The 16,971-nt window shown below is 48.2% G+C and overlaps 1 protein-coding gene across 1 annotated transcript in view; it reads left to right on the top strand.

Annotated features, from left to right (window-relative positions):
• Positions 1 to 16,714, top strand: part of LOC101272786 (inhibitor of carbonic anhydrase) — a 40,280-nt gene extending 23,566 nt beyond the window's left edge. The window contains exons 11-17 of the mRNA XM_004278921.2: positions 780 to 836; positions 3,727 to 3,882; positions 7,002 to 7,143; positions 13,366 to 13,430; positions 14,058 to 14,242; positions 15,496 to 15,682; positions 16,506 to 16,714. Coding sequence (XP_004278969.1) covers positions 780 to 836; positions 3,727 to 3,882; positions 7,002 to 7,143; positions 13,366 to 13,430; positions 14,058 to 14,242; positions 15,496 to 15,682; positions 16,506 to 16,540 — 827 coding nt within the window. The 3' untranslated portion in view covers positions 16,541 to 16,714. The remainder of the gene's footprint in view (positions 1 to 779; positions 837 to 3,726; positions 3,883 to 7,001; positions 7,144 to 13,365; positions 13,431 to 14,057; positions 14,243 to 15,495; positions 15,683 to 16,505) is intronic.
• Positions 16,715 to 16,971: the final 257 nt, after the last annotated feature.

Raw genomic sequence — 16,971 nt, 5'->3', positions numbered from 1 at the left:
CTCCCCATTCTCTTCAACAAAGAAAGAGCCACAGGTGCCTAGATCCTTTTGCCAAATTTACTAATCCAAAATTAGCTCACCCAAGATGCACTGGGACATTGAGGGATGGGGCCACAAGGTCATGGTCTTTGTGGGGATCCATCCACCTGGAAAAAATACAGCCAGGGGAAAAGAGGATTTCACCACTATTTGCTAAATGCCTCATCTGCTATGCGGTGAGTGAGAAACCATACGTTATCCTTCAAAACAAAACAAAACAACTCTATGAAGTAAATAGTGGTATCTCCATTTTACTAAGGCTTGGGGAAGTTGAATGATGTGTCCAAGGTAGAATAAAGACTGCAACCAGGTCTTTCTGAACCATGGGCTGGATCCTTCCCCTCCAACACAGCATGACTACAAGGATTGTCTACACAGCCCAGAGCTCTGAAGGGAAGAATGTCCGTATGCCTAGAATCACATAGCAAATCGAAAGGATCTCTGTCAAGGTCTTCAGTGGCTTCTGTTCCCCACCCCACCCCCTTCAATGAGCATCTCATTTTCTCTCTCTGTAATTCCCTGAATGTTGGGCATGTTCTGGGAGGGAACCTAATGTTCCAGTGGCAAAGGTCAGGAGAGAGGATGTGAAATAGGACTGCAGGATCTCGCCTTGTTGATGGCCAATGATAAACTGCTTAGCAGCGTTTCTCATTTTATTCTTGACTATTGAGACTGAGAAAGTCAGGACTTGAGTAATGTGAGAATTTAATGACCTGTACCTCAATTCTTTTTCTTTTTAGTGTCTCAAGATGGCAAAGAGCAGCTTGGGTCTAAGTGTGTGAACACACCTGTGGAAGGTGAGTCAGAATCGGTAACACTGGGGCTCAAAGGTAAAGGCCTGGGCTTCCCTGGTGGCACAGTGGTTGAGAGTCCGCCTGCCGATGCAGGGGACACGGGTTCATGCCCCGGTCCGGGAGGATCCCACATGCCGCGGAGCGGCTGGGCCCGTGAGCCATGGCCGCTGAGCCTGCGCGTCCGGAGCCTGTGTTCCGCAGCAGGAGAGGCCGCAACAGTGAGAGGCCCGCGTACCACAGAAAAAAAAAAAAAAAAGATAAAGTCCTGTTGTCAGGGAGGGGGTGAGGAAAGCCTTACAAATAAACCGAAGTTAGTAGAGTTGTTTAAAAGAGAGAGAGAGAGAGAGAGAGATGACACTGCCGCAGTCCATCGTGAAGGAGCAGGTCTGTCGTGGGGCATGTCACAGTGGACAGAGGGCTCCTGCTTGGACTGCTTCTGCTCACTCTGCTCAGCAGTCCTCTAGAACATGGACATCGCTGGCCGCATCACGTAGATGGGCAAGTAAGGCTCAGGGACGGTGTGACTTGCCCAGGGCCACACAGCCAGGAAGTGGCTGCACCTGGGTTTGGGCAGAGGCGCCGTGACTGGAGACCCCCTGCCCTTCCTGACCCACCGCAGTGCTCCCCGTCACATACTGCTACCCATGTCTGCACCGGGGCAGGATCCCGTTCCTGACATTTCTGGGGCCCAGTGGATGCCTCAGAGGGGGAGGAGGGGAGTCATAGATGCTGCTACTGAAGAGGAGGAGGATGAAGATGAAATCAGCCCTTTAGCTTTTTGTGGCTGGCTTTGAATAGCTGGGGAGTGACCTCCTCTTCAGAATAGGAGACCAGGTGACGAGTTTTCCCATCCGTGTCTCCACATGGGCAGAGAGGTTCTGTGTCTGTCCCTGAGGTACCTAGTCTTGGGCATTGGCTAGAGCAGTGGTTCTCTAGGTAGTGTGGTGTCTGGACCAGCGGCATCAGCGTCGCCTGAGAACTCGTTAGATGTGAGCGTTCTTGAGTCTGACTGCAGGTCTGCTGGGGTCCGGGATGGGGCTGCTGCTCTGTGTTTTAACAAGCCCTTGGGATGATTCTGATGCATATTAAGCTTTGAAAACCATCGTGATGGAGGATCTTGAGATGAAAACAAGTGCTCACCTGGGTTTGGAATTTCTTATGAGACAGGAGAGCTGCAGGAGGTGGGCGGGCACACAAGCTTGGGGTCTTGAGGCCCTGCACCGCCCGCCTCCACAAAGGCCTCAGGGGGGCAAAGCCACTCACCCTGCGGCAGCTGCCCTTTGTTTGCAGCAGGACCCCAGCCCTGGGGTCAACTGTCCCTCTTCCCTCTGCTTTCACGGCTTTCTGTCTTCTCTGAATTGGATCTGTATCTTCAACTCTAAGGGCTGGCATTTCGTTGTTCTGATTATAAAACGTAAAGTCAGAAAGAATTCTAATTGATTCACAAGTGATTGAAATTTCCAGGAACTGCAGTGATATACAAATGTAGGTCAATGAGGATGCTTAGAAGACGGTTCAGGGTAATGGAGAAAGTTAGATTGGAGTAGAGATGGAGAGGGGTTAATCCCAAAGCCACACACACACACACCAGATGACAATAAATAATACCATTTGTGCAGAAATTGTTACAGCTCAAGAAAGGCACTGTAACAGTATTTGGCCGCTGGAATGGCGTAATAGAACCCAGTCGGATAGGCAAGAGCTTGCGGTGGCCTCAGGAGAATCTGCTTCACCAAGAAAGGGGCTCTGGTACTGCTTCTGCATTAGCAATATGGCTGGAAACCTATCCATGTAACCTCCCCTTCCCATTCCTAACGTACAGTGTGCTCATATTAGCATTACTGTTACCATTTCACTGAGGAGAAATTTAGGATCCTAGATGCTAAGCGACTTGTCTGAGATCATTTAGTAACTGGTGAGGCAGGTCTTCCACTGCCATGTTGATTCCCAAATTTTCCAGGCATGAATATATAGATACCTCATCCACAACAGCAAGACAGGGTGTGTGTGTTGGGGGTGGTGGGAGTGGTGGTGGTGAACCACATTACCCATGATTCCAGTCTCTAAATTCAGCCTTGCAGTTTAGGCCTTACTCAACAAGCAGGATTCTGTTACACTCTACTGCAATAGGAATACATCAAGTATCAATGGTGTTCCCATAACAATCAGGAAGAAGACAAGAATGCCCACACCCACCAAAGATATTTGACGTTATTTTGTAAGTGAATGCAGAAAGATAAGAAAAATATTTTTAAAATATATTGGGGAAAGGAAGAGATTAAATTGTCATTATTAGAAAATGGTATTATTGTAAACCTAGAAAATCAGACACCTGACTTTAAAAAAGACGTCATTAAAGCTCTTTCTTTTGGACTTCTATTCAACAGAAATATTTAAGCAGGTGCACACTCCATACAAAGCTTTATTTAGATAAGTGATTTTTCATAGGGAAAAATGGGTCACAACTTAAATGCCCACCAGTAGGGGGATTATAAAACACTGTACTTCTATACAGTGGACATAACTTAGGTTCAACTAATAAATAGAATGAGACAGCCATATCTATTTCTACTGAATCAAAAAGGTATATCATTGAGGAAGAATAAAGCAGTGACAGAAAAGAATGCACTGGCAGGATTCTGTTGAAAAAGTATGAAGTGTGTGTGTGTAAATATTTGTGAGTGTATGCCTGGAGACATATCTGGAGAGCAGTAGAGTCGCTCTGTTTGGCTGAGTACCTAACAATGATGGTTACTGGGAGGATCTGCTAGAGCAAGGTGAGGGCTTCAAGCTGTTCCCCCTCCCCTGGGAGACTGGCAGGCAGCAACTCTGCAGTACATTTCGGGAGGGCCCTGGAGGTATTGAAATTGCATCCTGGTATCTCTGTTGCAAGGTTATTACGTCGTGGCAGTGGTCAAGAAGTCAGATGCTGACCTCACCTGGGATTCTCTGCGAGGCAAGAAGTCCTGCCACACTGCAGTTGGCACTTCTGCAGGCTGGAACATCCCCATGGGTTTCATATACAACCAAACTGGGTCCTGTAAATTTGGTAAGTGTGCTCTGAGCGGTGGTGCAGCAGCCCCTTCCTTGGGCCTGTGCCTGTGTAGGGGAGAAATTCAGTTCAATGAATGGCATAAGTGGATGGTGTGGACAAGGTCTGGACAGCCATGTGAGTGAGCTTCACATCTCCTTAGCAGGACTCCCCTTTCTCCTCTCCCATTGCTTCTGAGGGGAGTGGTTTGGCCCAAAGGGCAGATCTCAGGGAAATACGCTACTCTTTATGTCTTTCAAATCTGGTTCAGGGAAGAGACCTGGGTTGCAAAGCAAGAGTGGGTCATAGGGGAGCTTCCCTGGTGGCGCAGTGGTTGAGAGTCCGCCTGCCGATGCAGGGGACACGGGTTCGTGCCCCGGTCTGGGAAGATCCCACGTGTCGTGGAGCGGCTGGGCCTGTGAGCCATGGCCACTGAGCCTGCGTGTCCGGAGCCTGTGCTCCGCAACTGGAGAGGCCACAAAAGTGAGAGGCCAGCGTACCGCAAAAAAAAAAAAAAAAAAAAGAGTGGGATGTAGGGGTGCACATGTGATATGTGTGTGTGTTTGTGTGTATGTGTTGTCTTTCCACATAAACTGAATTGGCTGCTTTCTTAATTGAAAACCTTACACCAGTAAGTTTTGAGTGCTTTAGCTTTCACTTTCACCCTCACCTCTCTTAAATTTCCGTATTAGTCGTTTCAACAATGCTCTTGCCAATACCTAAAAGGCTCCTGCTCCCCGGCTTTCCCCAGCCATCTGACAAATCCGAGCCCTGCAGGAACCCTGTCACCTGCTCTCTTGGCCCTCTGCACCTGATCAGCTGAACACAGCTGGAGAATGTCGCAGGGCAGAGCAGTTCATTCCATGGAGATGCTCCAGCTGCTGACCCCAGCGGCCCCTGCCCTGCCCTGGCGCTCACGAGTACCCCCACTGTTCCTCTGCTCCACACCCACACTTCCCAATAATTATCCTAATGTCCTAGTTGTCCGTACACTTCCATCCCACGCTTACCTACCTATCACCCTTTCTGAGCACATGATCTCATCTGCACCTGCAAGAGATACTTCAAACCCTCAGGAAGGTTCCCATCAACACCCCACCGCCAAAGCTGGGGGCTCCTGCTGGCTGCACCTGCTCAGCCTCCCTCTACAACGCAGCCCGTCCTCCTACCTGCACTTGGCTGTGGGCCCTGCCTCGCCCCTCCCCAGAGCTGCACCCTCAGTTACTACCTCTTCCTCTGGTATGTCCAACAATTTCTTTCAGCATGTGAATGCACCCAGTGTCTTCCACCTTTAAAAACCCTCCCTCTCCCCACATTCCCCTCCAGCTCCTGCCTTCTGTTTCTCCCCTTTATGGCCAAACCTCATAAAATCATGGTCTCAGCCACTCACCCCACTCACGGCTGCACTCACTGCCCCCTGGCTCCTCCACCTGGTTCCACAGGGAGAACTCTGGTCAAGGCTACCGGGACCTCCATGTTGCTCAACTGGAAGGATGGGCTCCAGTCTGTGCTTCCATGACCTTTCCTGCTTCAGATCACCTTAAACCACCATCTCCTGGCTTTTGTGAAAACACACTGGCTTCTTTTTTCTCCTACCCCTACAAAGTCCCTTTCCCAACCTGGTTAATAAATGTTTGAGTTGCTTAAAGCAACTTTTTTCCCCACTCTAAACTCAACCCCCAAGCCCTCACATCCATGCCTATAGCCTAGATAATGATCTAAACAAACATTATACGTACAAAGCTAGGCACATAGCAAGCACTAGATAAATGTTTGCTGCTGTACGATTATTGTGTCTATATGCTGATAACTGTCAAGTTTTTGTCCCTGGCACAGATCTCTCCTTGCTCTCCAAACCTATGTATATTGAACTGCTTGTTTGACATTATCTAGTCCAGTATTTCAAAAAGTACATTAAACTCAACCTGTACAACATGGAATGCATCATCTCTGCCGATCCTGGCCCTGCTCCAGAGCTGCCTAGCTTGGTGGAGGCCCCCCACAGTCCATCCACTGGCCCCAGCTGGAAATGAGTCTGCCAGCCACCACACACCTGTCCATCACCAGTGATATCAGCTTCTCCTCCTTCCACGTAGCTCCTCCTTCCCCTTTGTGCTACTTCAAGCTGCCCTCATGTCCCCTGGACCCCTGCAGTAGCCTGCTGCCTACACCCCACATCTGTCCTGGCTCACCCTGCTGCTAGACCCCTGGCCCAGCATTGTCTAAAGCCCATCAGAGGCTCCCCATTTCTCTACAAATAAAGAACAAAATATACACAAAGGTGTAAAATATCACATGTGGTCTGGACCCTGACCCCTCCCACTCACTGGACCACTGGGTGGTCCAGGACCAATGGCCTCCATTAAGCTCTCTGTGCTGTTTGCTCCCTCCCCCAACTCCTGCCCTAGGCCTTTGCAGATGCTGCTCCCTGTCTGGAAAACTCGTCCCTTTGCCCTTCACTTGGGTAATTCCTATTCATTCTTCATCTCTCCACTTGAGGCCTCTCCCTGACTCCCAGGTATGCACCAGGTTCATTTATCTGTAGCCGTGGAACTATGTTCTTTTTCCCAGAGCATGGTGGGGAAACACGATGATAGGGAAACATAAATTCACTGGCGTGGTTACATGAGTCGTGACTGTCACCACAGAAACTTGGGGTCCAGGAGGGCGGGGCTTGTGTGGTTTCCTCACCACAGTGCCCTGGGGATCAGCACAGGGGTGGGCAGCTGGGCCTCTTGGGCCCCTTCCTGGCCTTTGAGTCACGATGGCAGACCTTGTAAAGATGGACAAGAGCAGTAGAGATCGGAAAGCATACAGGACAGGTTCAACCATCTAGGACTTCCAATTTTGTCCACTCTCTTAGGGTTAAACCTGTGTCCACCCGTCCACACCACTGACCTGTGCCGGGACTGCTGTGATCTCAAAGACCCTTGTCCCAGCTTCAGCCAGGCCCCCTTTACTCTGCTTCAGCTGCAACCTTTTTTTTTAAAAAATTCCATAAGCTTCTTGTTTCTAGTCATATGGTACTAAATACCTGAGTGTGTCTTTATGTCACTCAAGCAATTTTAGGAACAAAGTCTGAGGCTTTCTTGCCAACACAGGCAGGAAGAGCTGACCTCTCATGTCCTCCTGCGCAGATGAATTCTTCAGTCAAAGCTGTGCCCCTGGGTCTGATCCAGCGTCCAGTCTCTGTGCCCTGTGCAATGGCAGTGGCATGCCAGCCCACACGTGTGCTCCCAACAGCCACGAGGGGTACTACGGCTCGAGTGGGGCTCTCAGGCAAGTAGCATCTGTCCACCACCTTTCGCTTTGGCACCAGCCTGGTGAACTTCCTGCCCTTTCACCTCTCTCATCATCCCACCATCTGGGTGCTGCATTTAGGAGGAGCCAGAATTAGAGAACAGAACTGCAGATTCCCAGGGGCCCTGAGGACTCAAGCCCAGCCCCTTCCTGGAGCACTCTTGGGCAGAGCCGGCAGACTCAGGGCACCTGAGGCAAGACTGATGGACACAGGTCACAACCCTGCTTCTACTTTTGATCTGTTCTTCTGTGTGATTGTGGACAAGTCACAGGATCTTTCAGAGACCCAGTTTAAGATCAAAGGAAGGACACCGGCTACATGCTTCTTACACCTGGTTGAAGAGTATATTTAAAAACACATATTCCTGGGCTCCTCCATCCATTCAAGAAATATTTATTGAGCACCTAGTATGTGGCAGGCACTATTCTAAGTAGAGAGGTTAGAGCAACAGCAAGACACACCGTGGGGAGAGTAAGACAATAAATACTTAAAGCACAATCACTTCCTGACTGTGATAAGTGCTGGGGGTGGTGGTGGTGACCAAGGGGGGTGATATGGCAGTGACTCAGGGACAATCTTAGAAAAGGTGGTCAGGGAAGGCCTCGGGATCAGAGGGGCCATGTGAACTGAGGGTTAAATGTTGAGAGGGAATCAGGCCTGAGAAAATATGGAGAAGAGTAATCCAGGAAGAAGGAACAGCAAGGACAAAGGCTGGGGCTGGACAAATGGTGCCATATTTGAGGCCAGAGAAGGCACCAGAGTAGAGCATTGGGTGGGAGGGGATCAGGTGAGGGAGGAGGCTGGAGCTGCAGGCATTGGCTGTCTCGGTGCCTTGCGGGCCTGGCTAAGGAGGTAGAGTTAATTCTCAGTATGAAGGGCACCCTGTGGAGTTAGGGTGGTGTGGAGAACGCGTGAGCCTCTAGAAAGGAGCCTTCTACTCATCACACTGCCAGACTGCTTCGTCCCTCCCTCTCCAAAGTTTGGTCACTTTCATAAGCCGTACATAAATTACATATTTTCACAGACCCCACTACAAAAATATATGCTGAACATTAAACCTAGGCTAAAATAGTTGAACTTCTCTTTACACTGGGAAGTACATTGGTATTAGGGTCCATGGTCCCATTTTGGTATGATTACAGTAGAATCACAGAGACCTAGAATTCTGTCCTCGGAGTTCTATCCAGAACCACGGAAGTTTCAAAGTGCAGACGAGCACACGAAAAACAATCTTAGCTCTAGACATCTCATCCTGCCCGCCACCACCTGCCTGCCTTTGCACGCCTTCTAGCTTCCCGGCTCCACCATTCCTACTGACCTGAGGTCCGTTGATCCTGTTCACACCCACCCTCATGTCCTTTTCCCCCTCCGGATGCAGCATACATTCCACAGCCAACCGTGATAATTATTCCCCTGGGCACATCCTCAAATGCCGGTCATCTCTCCTGGCTGAACCTCGACCTGGGTTGGGTGCAACATTATACTTCGGTGCCAGCGCCTCCAGGCTGACTGGCCTCCCTTTAAAGTAATGCGAACCCAGCTCAGATGAGCCAGAAGTCTCTAGTCCGTTACTACCCCACGCTCCTACAAGACCATTCCATACTCTTCCTCTCCTCAATCCTCCAACACTTCTTCCTCCATCTGTCACACCTTTGTTTCCTATTTCACCTGAGAAAATTGAAGCAATCAAAAGAGAAACTCCACAACGTCCCACCGCCACATCTGCCGAGTGCTGGCATGTGTGCGCCCCTGGACGCTGCCCTCCCTCCTTTTACTGGGGAGGAGCGGGCCATCTCCTCGCCGAGCCCAGCCCTGCATCTGCAGTGATTGTCTCCGGCAGGCAGCCCGCTCAAGGGCGTTGCCCCAGCGCTCCTCCCCCTCTTTTCTCCTGTGTTCTCACATCTTATTCTCTACGGGATCATTTCCATCAGCATACAAACATGCTGCTGTTTTCTCACCTTAAACATAAAGAAATAAGTAAAACCTCTCTTGACCTCACTTTCCTCTGCAGCAGCTTTCCATTTCTCTCCTCTTTACAACAAAATTCCTTGAAGGAGGATATTTTAGTGTCCGTGCTCGGTTCACTTTCTCTCCTTTCAATCTCCCCAAAGCCTAGTTTAGGAATCTGTTCACCTCCCCCACCCCAACCAGTGGAGTTGGTTTTATTATTGTATTTAAATTATCTACAGAAAACATTCCTCCTTACTGTTGGCACGTGAGAAGACTACTCCCACCATACCTCCCCACTCCCCGCCTCCCAACCCCCTCCCCCGTATACCACCACCCACAACGCAGCTGAAACTGCACTTTTAAATTGCCAGGGACCTCTGTGTTGTTAAATAAATCCAAAGCCCAGATCACCGACACCACCGATCTCTTCCCCCATTTGCATACATTTTCTTCCCTGGCTTCAGGACCCCACACTTTCTTGGATTCCCTCCTCCCTCTCCTGTTACTGCATCTCGGCCTCTTTGCTGGCTCTACCCCATTCCCCAACCTGTACAAGTTGGCGTGCCCCAGGGCTCCAACATTGGTCTTCTCTCTTCATGCTCAGACCTTGGTGGTTTTATCTAGTCTCGATCTATCTATATGCTGACAATTCCCAAATTTATGTTCCTGTTCAGACATCTCTTCAAAACTCCAGATGAAACTCCAAACGCATATATCCAACTGCCTCCTGGGCATGTCCACTTGGTTTCTAATCACCAGGTCAAGCTTAAATGTCCCAAGCTGACCTTTTGGAATTTACACACTCCCACCCAAACCAGTACCTCTTGATGTCTTCGCCATCTCAGTTAAAGGTAACTCTGTTTTTCCTTTAGGAAAAAGTCAAAGCCTTGGTGTGTGATAACCGTGTCTACTCTCTCTCTCTCAAACCCCATGTCTGGGTCATCATCAAATCATGTTAGCTCTGCCTGCAAAGGGTAACGAGAATTGTCCTCATCGCCCATCTCCAGTGATACCACCTTGATCTAAACCACCATCATCTCTCCCTGGATTATAACCCCCAACAGATCTCCAGGCATCTGTCCTATCCTCCTCCCCCACTCTCGTTGCTGTGTTGTCTCAACACAGCAACGAGAGTGATTCTGTTTAAAGCATTTCTCTGCTTAAAGCCCCCCAGTAATTTTCCGTATTACTCAGAGTAAAAGTCAGGGTCCTTCTTTGACCTGTGTGGCCCCTTTGAGATCTGGGAAGGCTCTGTGTGACCTCATCTCCTACATCTTTCCTCTTGTTGTCTCTGCTTCATCTGTGATCTTGGCATCACAGCTGTTTCTTGAAGATATCAGGCACACTCCTGCCTCAGGGCCTTTGCACTTGCTCTTACCCCCACCTGCAGTGCTCCTTCTTCTCATAGCATCATGGCTAGTTCCCTCATTTCCTTTAAAATTTCTCAGGGAAGTCTTTCCTGGCCACTCTCTGATTTTACACACATACCCTTGCCAATATTTCATATCCGCCTTTCTTGCTTTATGTTTTCTTTAGCACTTTTTACTCTCTAGTATACTATACATTTTATCTGCTGATCTTGGTTCACATCTTTTTTCTTTAATAAAGTGAATAAGGACTTTGGTTGCAAGCGAAAACACCCATATGAACCATCTTGAGGCAAGGGCATATTTTAACAGGTGCTGTGGGAGCTTCCTCCTCGTAAGGGCTGAGACCTGAGCCTCAGGAGTAGCCAAGATACTTTAAGGCGAGGGTTGCGAGGTAAAATTCAGGCCATCCAGTTAAATTAGAATTCCGGATAAATGACGAATGAATTTTTAGCACTCTGCTTCTCCTCTCTCTCTCTCTCTCTCTCTCTCTCTCTGCACATCTGCCTCATTTCTCTTTCCCCGCAGGGTGGTTTTCTCTGTTTCTCAGTCTACACAGAGGGAATGTCTGTGACCAGCAGCCCCAGCATTGTTACAGGTCTTTAGTTATAAAGAAGCAAACACAGACCATAACGTATTAGTCCCAGGTCCCAGGACATAGGATTGTCAGCCCAGTTCAGGTGAAAGTTTCCCGCTCACATAACTCATGCTGTGAAGTTGCACTGTGAAGTTCCAGCTGCCTCTGCTGTGACCAGATGGATTAAAGCAGATGGGGGGGGGGGGGGTCAGTACTCAAAAAAATAGTAAAGCTAGGTAGACCGAACAAAAGCCAAGAATTTAAAAATAAAATTATACAAAGGGAATTTTGTTTTCTTAGGTATAAAAATGATATTATAATACTACTTAATATGGTAATGCTGTGAGCAATACAGGCTGGTTTATGTGAAAAATGACAAATAAATCAGTGGAAGAGAAAAAATTTCCAAGACAGGTACATGGACATACTATATTTAATCTAAAACAAAGATGACATTTCAGATCACTGGGGAAAGGATGAACTTGAGAGATCAAATAAAATGAGTACAGTGAACCTAGCTCCTGGATCTGGTGACCTGGGCGGGAGGAGATTCAATACTGAGTCAGTCCCCTAAGATGACTGGCAAGGGTCAGAGAGTCATGTGCAGGGGTGCTGATGGCAAGTGCGATGATCCTTTCAGGTGTTTGGACGAGTCCTGGAGAGAGGCCCATTGCTAAAGGCAGTGTGGGGTCAAGGCAGGGCTTATTGTTTGTTTTTACAAGAAGTGTGGAAGCTGATGAGAAGAGTGAAGAGGGTTATAGAAGAGAAAGAGGATGACTACAGTGGAAAGTGCCTGAGCGTGGGTGAGGTGCAGACCACCCAGGGAGGAGACTTTTGCTGGAGAGAGACCTTCCCTCCTCCTTTGTCCCTGGAGGACAGGAGCGTGCTGGAGTCTTGGGCTGCCAGATTTGGCAGAAGGATGCTGAAAGGAAGCCCAAGTGATGATTTCTGTGTTTCCTCTGGGAAGCCAAAGCACATGTCAGAGTGTGAGTGTTGGGTAGGGGTGTGTGGAGAGACAGAGGTTTACAGGAAGTGGGAGAATGTTTTGGAGTCCATGCTCTATAGAGTTGAGGGGGTGCTGTCTCAAGCTCTATAGAGCGGGGGTGAGGGGGCACTGTTTCACACTTGAGCACAAATCAGAATCTCCCAGAGAGCTTGTTAAAACACCGATGGCTGGACCCCACCCCCAGAATTCCTGAGCCAGTAGGTCTGGGGTGGGGCCCGAGAACATGCATTTCTAACTAGTTCCCACTGGTGCTGATGCTGCCGGTCCAGCCCACACTTGGAGAATCACAGATCTAGAGCAGAGAAGGGACAACAGGAATGCCCAGGTGAAGTCAACGATCGGGAAGCTCTGGTTTACCTCACTGCCGAGGTGCAGACACACCTGAGGCAGACGATCAGGCTCTTTCAGGACTGAGATTGTACTGGCCAGGGTGGAGGGCGTGGTGTTGAAGCAAGGAAATAGAGCAAGATGGAGAATTGAACGGAGTAGCTGAGCCTAGCTAATGATAGAGGGACCCGAAGATTAGGAGAGAGAGAGAACTGGATCAATTCCAACTGATTGAATGTCACAAAACTGATTTTTAATGCGCTCAACATTTCTCACAAAGAATGCACCTTAGGGCTTCCCTGGTGGCGCAGTGGTTGAGACTCCGCCTGCCGATGCAGGGGACACGGGTTTGTGCCCCGGTCTGGGAAGATCCCACATGCCGCAGAGCAGCTGGGCCCGTGAGCCATGGCCGCTGAGCCTGCGCGTCCGGAGCCTGTGCTCTGCAACGGGAGAGGCCACAACAGTGAGAGGCCCGTGTATCACAAAAAAAAAAAAAAAAAAAAAGAATGCACCTTAAACACACAGAAACATTTTTCAGGGGATTAAGCATGAAAAATATCTCATGATGCACATTAACTTTTGTTAAGGCTGAGTAGACATATGGATGTGATAGGACTCCTTCAGAATCACATCTTCCACGCTGATTTTAATCTCTGATGTGTGTTTTGATCCAACCAGAGAATTATCCTTGGATATCCCTATTAATAGGAGAACACAAGCAGCTCTTGTGGAGAAACCAATCAGTGTTTAAAACAAGGAACCAAACAATAGGTATCTACAATAGAATCTAAATAAGCAGACTTCTTTTTTCCACGGCATTTCCCCTTGAGTCCCCAGGGACAGCAGGCATCACAGGAGCGTGTGTGGTGTAAGTGGCCCGGGGTAGGGCTGGGAGCTCCCAGTGGTTCCCTCTTGGAGCCTCTCCCTCCCACTGCTGTGAGTCCTCCTTGCTGACCTGACCCTCTCTGTGCAGGTGTCTGGTTGAGAAGGGAGACGTGGCCTTTGTGAAGTATCCCACGGTCCTGCGGAACACTGACGGTAGGCGCCTACGCTGTCCTTTCCTTTCTCGGAAAACTCAGAGTCCTTCCTGGGAAATCATTCCCCAGATGAGCAAGGGGGAAGTTTATTAACCCCATCAGACTCTGGTGACTTTGGTCTAACCTTTTTTATTTAGGGAATGAGAAAATTCTTCATGTCTGGGCAGACTTGACAGGGTTGGTTATCACATTGGTCTTGAACTCAACTGACAAACACACAGCTGCCACAGTCCATATGAGCACATCTGGCTGTCTTGATTTTTAGGCGTTCAGGATACAAGTTTTTGTCAGCTATGTGTATTGCAAATATCTTGTCCCTCTTTGAAAAGGCTTGCCTTTCACTTTCTTGATGATGTCTTTTGATAAACATTCTTCATTTTAGTATGGTTCAATCCATCAATCTTCTCCTTTCTGCCTAGTGCTTTTCAGGTCTGTTGAAGAAATCTTTGCCTTTAAGAGAATCTATGAGTTTATGAATGTTGCTCTTCTGCTTTATTGTAAAGGCTTTATTGGGTTTTTTTGCGCCTCTGTGATTCTCCCAGGCACTGGTGGTCGGTCACACCCCCCATTGAGGGTGCCTTGACCAAAGCTGTCAGCTGTAGCCCGTCCACCTCCTCTCTCTCCCCAGGAAAGAACCCTGAAGCCTGGGCGAAGGATCTGAAGCAGGAGGACTTCCAGCTGCTGTGCCTCGATGGCACCAGGAAGCCTGTGACCGAGGCTCAGAGCTGCCACCTGGCCATAGCCCCAAGTCATGCTGTGGTCTCAAGGAAAGATAAGGCGGATTTTGTCCGCAGAATGCTCTTCAATCAACAGGTGTGGGAATTCAGTCCTCATCCCCCAAACAAATGCTTAGGTTACTTGCAGAGCTGCACAGGCACATCCCAGTCGCATGACCTTTCTCCCTCGGCAGTGGGCCCTGACTCGGATGAATGCGGAAGGCTGGCGGCTGCGCTCACTTCTTGCTCTGGGGCTGTCTAGGATATCACAGTGGACTGGAAGAGTCCCAGACGCATGGGTATCTCAAGCATCTCCCTGAGACTCACTTGACTCTCTAAGCAGAGTCGTGGTACCTCTTGGGCTTGTTCTGTCACAGAAATAAGGGAGTTGGCCCTGTGCCCTTCACAGTAGGCTGGGCTACATGTGGAAAAGGCAGAACGGAGGTTACTCTGTGTGACCTAGGGAGGATCCCAGTGTGTTTCCTGGACCTGGGTAGGCTGAGACTGTTTTGGTTTCGTGAAAGTCGAAGAACCAACATTCAGACAACTCATGACCTCTACAGGCAGCCAACAAGGGATGACCCTATGAAGTAGTGGCTGTCTGAATCAGATGATCTTAAGGAAACCCAGAGCCTTGTCTGCCTTTTGCCCTAGCACACCCCATTCCTGGAGGAGCCCCAAATGAGTCATACATATCTTAGCACATTCTGCCCACACATCCCAGTTAAAAGGTGATGACCCAGGGACAGGTGGAAATACAGAGGCTCTTGGTCATGGACTTTTGAAGGGATGGGTCCCACACAGAGCAAGCTGTCACCTGGGCTACAAGGAAAGTGGACAAAGGAAGGGGGGAGGGGCAGGAAGCGGGGGAGGGGCAGGGTCAGTGCCTGGGGCAGGTCCAGAGAACAGAAGAGGCAAGGTAGTAAGGGCTCCAGCCACAGGAAGACATGGAAGAATGACCCAGAGAGTTGAAAACATCTGGCAGTGATTGGTTGGGATAGTGATATAGCTGTGAACTTGGAGCTCTTTCTATTTAGCAGTTGCTTTACATACATCATCTCAGTATTTAGCGTAATTACCTCCATATACAAATGAGTAAACTGAGGTTCACTGAGCTCCGTCAAGAATTTTCTTAATGTCACTCGACAGGAAAAGCTAGGGCCTGGATTTGAACCCAGAGGCCATGCTTTGTGCCATTTTACTACGGTACCTCCTAAGCTGTCTCTGTGTCCCAGGTCTCCTAGGGCCTGGCGCTGAGCAGTCCAGCAGACTCGGGGCTTCTGAAGCAGAACACACAGCTCCATGCTGCCCGGTGCTGCTGGTCACTCGCCGTCTGTCTGTCTAACCCAGGAGCTCTTTGGAAGAAACGGGTTTGAATACATGATGTTCCAGCTGTTCAAATCCTCAAGCAAGGATCTGCTCTTCAGCGATGATACAGAATGTTTGGCTAACCTTCAGGACAGAACAACTTATCAAAAATACTTAGGGCCAGAGTATCTTCATGCTATTGCTAACATGAGACAGTGCTTACACTCTGGTGAGTAGAATAAACACCAAGGAGCAATAACGTGGGGGTCAAGGTAAACATGTTTGTCTTAAGGACGACAGTGTGCCAAGCCTGGGCCAGTACGAATAGGACACAAAGATTAGGAAGGCTTGCTCCTGGCCCTGCAAGAGGATTCAGGCTTACCAGGGAGGCAGTCAATTAGGCCACAGTATAAGACACTAACTGAAAAGGCCAAATCATTTGAAGGAGCCAGAGAGTGCAACAGAACTGAAGATCATTTGGAAATTGAACTTGTTTACATGTATATTTCCATTTTTTGGCTAATAGAATGAAAATGTCTGTGTGTGGGAGCACTTCAGTGTAGGGAGGAGGTTGGAAATGACACATACATACCACTCATAGTGGACCAATTTTCAAAGATTTTAAATAAAATGTATAATTAATATTAAAATAAACAAGTGTTGTTAGCCTAAGCAGGCCACCTCTACATATATACATATGTAGAAGTGGCACTAAGTAAGTCATTTCTCTCTATTTCTATGTACTATAGACATGGCATAGCTGCCTCAAAAAAAATAAGTTGGAGAAATAAAATTAGAGCTGGAATAATCAAATTATTGGGAGTGTGCCTGAATTTTTGTTAAATTATATCATGTGTTAGAGACGTGGAGAATAGGAGGAGAGGAAAATGTAGATGTTTAAGGATAGCACTGACATCAGTTAGAGGAGAGAGAGAGATTTTTTTAAAAAAATCTTCATTACCTACCGTTTACTTTTAGAAAATAGGAACAGCATCACACTTAATAAGCACAGGCAGTACCTGACAGTCTTTCTCTTATGTTACCTCTCACAGAACTTCTGGATGCCTGCACATTCCATGGAAATTAAAAATTGATCCAAGTGGGCAACCGCAGAGATGCTCAGAGCCTGCAAATCCAGTGGGGCCACATTCTCACTTGTCTGCATGGTGGGTCTGTGTTAATATCAGTTAATCATTATAAGTGTGTCCTGTAACTGATGCAAAAAATAAAATGAATAAAAATTATTGTGCCTTTCAGAAAACTTCATGAAATGTTCTCAGATTTTGGCAGGGGCAGAAAATGGTTTGTTTATACTAGGATTGTGCTTCTGAATTTAGTATGTATTAAATTATATCTTTTTTTAGACCTCTACCATACTAGCTCAACTTCCCTCCCTATTGTTTGATGGTTTTACCCACGAGTCACTTAAATAGCATTTAAGCAATAAATCTGTCTGAAGGGAGTCTGAGTGTGCAAAAAAAGCATTAGTGTGTGCAGTATCAAGGACTGATAAGGAAT

This window comes from Orcinus orca, chromosome 5, assembly GCF_937001465.1.
Source record: "Orcinus orca chromosome 5, mOrcOrc1.1, whole genome shotgun sequence".
Lineage (NCBI taxonomy): Eukaryota > Metazoa > Chordata > Mammalia > Artiodactyla > Delphinidae > Orcinus > Orcinus orca.
The sequence above is the reverse complement of the archived record's forward strand: the minus strand, read 5'-3'. Positions and strand labels throughout refer to the sequence as shown.